Source organism: Glycine max, chromosome 6 (genome assembly GCF_000004515.6).
Source record: "Glycine max cultivar Williams 82 chromosome 6, Glycine_max_v4.0, whole genome shotgun sequence".
Classification (NCBI taxonomy): Eukaryota; Viridiplantae; Streptophyta; class Magnoliopsida; order Fabales; family Fabaceae; genus Glycine; species Glycine max.
The window spans coordinates 23,681,685-23,689,013 of record NC_038242.2 but is presented as its reverse complement, the minus strand read 5'-3'; the positions used below and the strand labels follow the sequence as shown (position 1 = coordinate 23,689,013).

At 34.0% G+C, this 7,329-nt stretch overlaps 1 protein-coding gene across 1 annotated transcript; it reads left to right on the top strand.

The window, feature by feature from the left end:
• The first annotated feature begins 3,802 nt into the window (after nucleotides 1–3,802).
• Nucleotides 3,803–6,878, top strand: LOC106799040 (uncharacterized). The gene is made up of 2 exons (XM_014776992.1): nucleotides 3,803–4,723; nucleotides 6,456–6,878. The coding sequence occupies exons 1-2, from the start codon at nucleotides 3,803–3,805 to the stop codon at nucleotides 6,876–6,878; spliced, it is 1,344 nt and encodes a 447-aa protein (XP_014632478.1).
• Nucleotides 6,879–7,329: the final 451 nt, after the last annotated feature.

Here is a 7,329-nt window from a genome sequence, read left to right as displayed (position 1 = left end):
CTTTTTTTGTAACCTTACGGAACTTCACGAATTACGTAATGATACTTGTTTTCTTTCCTTAATGTCATGAAACTTTACGGATTACGCAACCATCCCCTCTTTGGCTTCTGGAATGTTAAGAAACTTTACGGATTGCGCAATAATGCTTCCTTTCGACTCCCGACATGTCGCGGAACTTCACGGATTGCCTAACGATGGGTGTCAAGTTCCTCTAAGCGGTCAAGCGAAGGTCGCATCCCAACAAACAGATGATCCCCAGACGAAATTTGGGTATGACACGTAACAAGACACAATGATCATTAGTGAAAAACCTCATCAGGCGCTTAGGAGTGCATCACAAGACAGATCACACACTAGTAAGTTAGGTCACTCTCACTAGGTAAAATCATAGGAAGACCAACCAGGGTCACACTCTTTTGTGAGAATGCTCCAACCATGTAGAATCGACATAAACTTAAAGGAGCACTCAAACTGAGTGTATTTACCCCCAAGGTCTAGACTTCGAAGAGCCCGTTAGACCTCTCCCTCCTAATTCAGGTCCAACCTAGAAAACATTTTAACACGTAGACTCTATATGAACTATACAAAACACACGAATCCTCAATTGTTCTCAAAATAATTATAACTTGTCACACCTCAAAGTGATTCAACTCGTCATGTTCCCACAGTGGATCCCATCACAATACTAATCGAGCATTAACTCATTGCCTTTAAAGGGTCTTATAGTCATGTGATTATACAGTTCATAGCTCACAACTCAATGCACACAACATCTCAATACACATGTGATCTCACAATTTAACATATATTCAACTTTTTACTTACACACAGTTCATCACACTTTCATAATCCCAAGACATCACACTATGATACCTCATGCCTCATATGCATATCACACAGTAATAATATCAATATGTTATGTTCATATGACAAATCATCTCATTAAAATAGGCATTTAAAATAATATATGTGCCATTGGAGTTTGAACTATGCAATATACACAACAACTCAATTGTTTTCAAAATCATTTTAACTCGTCGCGCCTCAAAGCGATTCAACTCATCGGGTTCCCACAATAGATCTCATCACAATACTCGTTGTGCATTAACTTGTTGCCCTTAAAGGGTCTTATAGTTGTGTGATTGTACAATTCATTGTTTACAATTCAAGGCCATGACTTTACACTAACATGTATAATCACCTTGAAGAACGTATTAATCCCACAGTTGTTCACAACACGTCTCATCATACCTTCTCACTAACACATTATCACTTTTCATACATCATATATGCATACATAAATATATATATATATATATATATATATATATATATATATATATATATCATACAATAGAAATCTTTTAACATTTAAGGCATATAATCATTCACTTATTCATTCAGTTAATAACAACCACACATACATGTATAGTAAACAAGTATATCCTTACATTTCCTCCTAAGTTGCTATGATTTTTGTAGAGTAAAATTACAAGTGTAGGGGATTTAATAATCCTATTAAGTTCATACTTATCTTGTTTGAAAGCTAATGCAATTGTCTACAACTCTTATGTTGATCACAAAAACTAGTTTGACCATTAACTATGTCTAAACCTAAGGTAAAGATTGTTAGAGATATAGGACGCAACAACATGGAACAACCTAAGGCTAAAGCTTGAAGCTCAAGGAAAAGTTTGAAGAAGTTTTAGAAGAAGTTTTGGATTTTACATGCCCAATTCCTTTGAGTAGCATTTGTATTGGTTGTTAACTTGATTGTTGCATCTTAGTACATTTGATATATGTTTTGCATTGTGCATCATCATAGTGTGAGTGAAGAAAATTTTCTAAGTTAGGAAAATTTCTTCAGAGGCAAAAACTCTTTGTTTTAATCGATTACAGAGTTGTCGTAATCGATTATAGCAAGCTGTTTAAAGCTTAAAGAGTTAAGTCTCCTATCAGTTTAATTGATCACAATAGTATTTTAATCGATTACACTATTGTTTGAGACAATGACTGAATTTTTTCAGGAGTCTCTACTTTAATCGATTACCAGGTGGATTAATCGATTACTTCTATCTCGTTCAAGTGTTTAGAGGTAAACAAGAACACTTTAATCGATTACTTAGGTCATCTAATTGATTACATTGTTCTTGAGTTGTTTTCTAGATGTTGGATGAACACTTTAACCGATTACTTGGATAATCTAATCGATTACTTCATTGAAATACGATTACCCTATAGATTTAATCGATTACAATTGTTTTCTCTATAAATAACCATCTGGTATTCACATCTAAAAAATCTAAAAATCAAGAGATCATTAGAGAATATTGAATACATCTCGAAAATTACTTCTTAGCCTCAGAATGAGAAAGATTTCATGTTGTCATTGGTGGATAAGAGAAGCAAAGAAAAGAGTTTTATAGTAACTCACAACTTCTTAATCTTTTGGTTTGGAAGATCTTTTCTTGAAAATGAGTTGTGTCTTTTGAGTAGAAGAAGATCAACTTCTCAATCCAACAAGGTTTTTGTGGAAAGATTGGTCAAGTTGTATCTCTCTTGGTTTTTTCATGTGTATCGTTTTCACGCAGTCTTGTGTTTATGCATGAATTGCTTACATCATGCTAGAATATGGTTTTCTAGTTTGGGCTAAGACTAGGGTTCTCTTATGCTTATATGCACAGAGGGTCCTAGTGTTGGATGCCTTAGTCTCTTTTTCCGGGGTGAGAATTGTAGATTGATTATGATTGCTTGTAAGAATTCTTAATGCATAGTGGAAATCTAATTCAGGCTGTGGATTAGATCACTGGATTAGCTTCTCTAAAAATAGAGAGTGAACCAGTATAAAAAATTGTGTCTTTTTTTCTTGTCCATATCTTTCTCTCATTCAAGGTATAATCAACTCATTCAAGTTTTAATCATGGTTTTAAAGATTCAAGTTTTATGATTGTGAAGAAAGGAAGTTAATGAAGGATAATGTGTAAGTAAGGATTGATTAAGTATTGATTACGTTTGATTCATATTTGTTTTGTGATACGATTCGCACATAAAAGGTTTTTTGCTGCAACTCTATTTTTAAAAGTATATTTTGTTTGAAAATGAATTCACCTGTCTTCTTGGTTTATTGAGTTCCATCATCTTTTTTTTTTCAATGGTGTCAGAGCTAAGTCTTGAAAGATAATCAAGAACACAATTTTTCTAACAAGATGGGCTCAAAACAAATTACTTTCAAAGAGGGTGCATCTTTGAATCAACCTCCTTTATTTGAGGGTGAACATTTTTCTTTTTGGCAAAATGGAATGAAAATCTTTATTCAATCAATTGATCCCGATGCATGGAATGCCATCATTAAAGGTCCTTGCATTCCTACTAAAGAAGTGAATGGTGACTTGATACCTAACGAATGGAATGAAATGAGAGATGATAAGAAAATAAAAGTGCAAGATGATAAAAAAGCAAAAATATTCTCACTTCTGGTTTATCTTCTAATGAATTCTTTCGTACTGTAAGGTGCAAAAGTGAAAAAGAAATTTGGAATATGCTTGAAGTCATTCATGAAGGCACAACTGATGTGAGAAGAGCAAGAAATCACACCCTTGTATTCAAATATGAAGCATTTCAAATGAAGAATGGGGAAACCATTTCAGAACATCAAACAAGATTCACACACATTGTGAACCATCTCCTTGGTCTAGGAAAAACGTTTGAAGAAGAGGAGCTGAACATCAAGATCTTAAATTGTCTCACAAGAAGTTGGGAACCAAAGATTACAACAATCAAGGAATCCAAGAATCTAGCTACAATGACGATGAAAGCTCTTATCAGTAAATTGCTAGCTTATGAGCATGACCTGACTCAACAATCATATGCAGAAGAAACAAAAAAGAAAAGGAAAGGAATAACACTAAAAGTCAACTTTTCAAGGGAAGAATATCAAGATAGTTCCAGCAGTAAGGAAGATGTTGAAAACTTCAACTTAATGGTAAGAAAATTTGGAAAATTTCTCAAGAAATCAAGGGATAGAAAATTCTCCAAATCCTCCAAGAAGGTTGACAACAACAACTACACATGTTTTGAATGTGGTAAGCGAGGCCATATTAAATCTGAGTGTCTTATCTACCTTAGAAAACATGGTGGTGAAAAGAAAGGGAAGAAGGATAAAAAACAAAAGAAAGCCTACATAGCATGGGAAGATAGTGCATCAACAACTTCCAACTCTTCAAATGATGAAGAAATTGCTAACGTGTGCTTAATGGCAAAATCCATAAATGATCTGTCAACAAGTGAAAAAATTGAGGTAAATTCTGACTTTGGAGAACTTTTAGAAGCATTTAATGAGATGCATGAGGAAGCTCAAAGGCTTTCTGTTTTGAACAAAAATTTGAAAAGTGAACTAAAATTGCATGTCAATAAATTGACTTTAACACAAGAAGAGCTGAACAAACTGAAGCAAGAAAATGAGAAGCTTGTTTCAAGATGTAAAGCCACTACTTGTGATGATACCTCTACTTCCTTTAACATGGATGATTACAAATTTTTGCAAACTGAGCTTTCCTACCTTAAAGATTTGTTTGGAAAATCAAACAAAGGGAATAGTGATCTTAATTGCATGCTCAGTATGCAAAAGCATACTACAGATAAGACCGACTTGTCATATAACAAACAAATCTCCTTTTCAAAGAAAACTCAGTTTGTATCCTCAAAAGGGGTGAACCCAACTAAGGTCTCAAAAAGAAGGAACATGGTGTATTCTAGGAAAAATGAAAAAACATGTCATTCTTGCATGAAAAAGGGTCACATTTCATACTATTGTAGAAGCAAGCTTCATGATGATGAACCATGCAATTTTGATGATGCCAAAAGCCCAAGTGATTGATTCAAGATTAATTCAAGACTTCAAGATCAAGCATCAAGAATCCCATCCAAGATTCAAGATTCAAGAGAAGAAATCAAGAAGCAACAAGTCAAGACTTCATATAGGATAAGTATTAAAAGAATTTTTCAAAAACCAAATAGCACAGTTTTGTTTTACAAAAGATTTTTCTCAAATTTTCTAAGTTACCAGAGTGATTACTCTCTGGTAATCGATTACCAATGATTAGTTTGGTTTTCAAAATGTTTTCAAATGATTTGTAACGTTCCAAAATGATTTTCAAATAGTGTAATCGATTACACTATATTAGTAATCGATTACAGTGAATCTGAACGTTGGAATTCAAATCCAATTGTGAAGAGTCACAACTTTTCATAAAATACATTGTGTAATCGATTACACCATTGTGGTAATTGATTACCAGTGAATAGCTTTAAAGAAAAAGTTAATAGTTATAACTCTTAACATGGTTTTCTCAAAAGTCATAACTCTTCCAATGGTTTTTTTGACCAAACATGAAGAGTTTATAAAAGCATGACTTTGGCACATGTTCATAAGATATAATATATTCTTCCAAACAATCCTTTTTCACAATCTTTCTCTAACCATTGCCTATTGCTTTTTCTTTGCCAAAATGCTTTCTAAACTTTGTTTTGAAAACTTTGTTTTTCTGTAAGTGGAAATTCTGCAGAAAACAAAAGTGTGCTATCTTTTCTTCCTTCTCCCTCTTGCCAAAAAGATTCAAAGGACTAACCGCCTGAGAATTCTTTTGATTCTTCCTTCTCCCTTTAGCCAAAAGATTCAAAGGACTAACCACCTAAGAATTCTTTTGTTTCTTCCTCTTCCCTTTAAACAAAAGATTTCAAAGGACTAACCGCCTAAGATATCTTTTGTTTCCCCTTACAAAGATTCAAGGGACTAACCGCCTAAGAATTCTTTGTCTTAACACATTGGAGGGTACATCCTTTGTGGTACAAGTAGAGGGTACATCTACTTGAGTTGTAATACTGAGAACAAGAGAGGGTACATCTCTTGTGGATCAGTTCAAGTGGAGGGTACATCCACTTGGTTGTTCAAAGAGAACAAGGGAGGGTACATCCCTTGTGGATCTTTGCTTGTAAAGGATTTTACAAGGTTATTGGAAATCTCAAGAACCGGTGGTTGCTTGGGGACTGGACGTAGGCACGGGTTATGGCCGAACCAGTATAAATCTTGTGTTTGTCTTTTTCTTCCCTACACTCTTTATCTTTTTTCTATGTACCTTTTATTTCCGCTTTACTTTTATCTAAGTTATTGTTTCTGTTCTTTACTTTCTCATAACTTAGTAGTAAAGCCTAATTGAGTCTAGTAACATTAAGAAGGATAAATTTTTAATTAGTCAAGACAGGTTCATAATTAATTCAACCCCCCATTCTTAATTATTCTGAGGCCACTTGATCCAACAACTATTGCTATGTTACAAAGTTTGACATTCTGAGTGGAAAATGCATGTGGATTCCAAAAGATTTTTTTGCAATGATTGTCCCCATAAGACCCAACTTAAATTGAATACCACCTTTCTCTAATTGATTTCGTCTTGTAGGTGTGCCTAAAAGCAAAAGATTCACTATGGTACATGGATAGTGGCTGCTCTAGGCACATGACAGGTGACAAGTCCAAACTCTCTGACTTTGTGTCAAAGGATGGTGGATACGTCATGTTTGGAGACAATAACAAAGGAAAGATAATGGGAGAAGGAAGTATAGGGAATCAAGACGAAACTCAGATAAAGAATGTGTTATATGTGGATAAACTAAAGCATAATCTTCTAAGCATTAGCCAACTTTGTGATAAAGGTTTCAAGATTGAATTCAATAGAAATTGTTGTCTTATAAGTGAAGCCATATCCAGTAAAGCTCTCCATATTGGTAAGAGAATAAGTAGCATTTATATGCTGAATGTTGAGCAAGCATCTTTTCATGAGCTAAGTTGCTTGGTGAGTAAAATAGATGATTCATGGTTGTAGCATTGTAGGACTGCACACATTAATATGCATCATTTAAATAATCTAGTTAGGAAAGACTTAGTAATTGTCTTCCAAAACTCAAGTTTAAGAAAGACAAACTGTGTGAAGCTTGTAAAAAGGGAAGCAAGTTAAAAACTCTTTTCAATGCAAAAATGTTGTTTCTACTTCAAGGCCCCTTGAACTACTTCACATTGATTTATTTGGTCCGTCTAGAACTATGAGTTTAGGTGGAAATTACTATGGTTTGGTAACTGTGGATGATTACTCAAGGTTTACTTGGACCTTGTTTTTGAAAACCAGAAATGAAGCTTTGGATGCTTTTCACAAACATGCCAAGGTGATTCAAAATGAAAAGGGTCTCAACATTGTTTCAATTATGAAGATGAATTTCAAAATAAGTCTTTTGAAAACTTTTGTGAAGAAAATGGAATTCACCACCATTTTCCTGCCC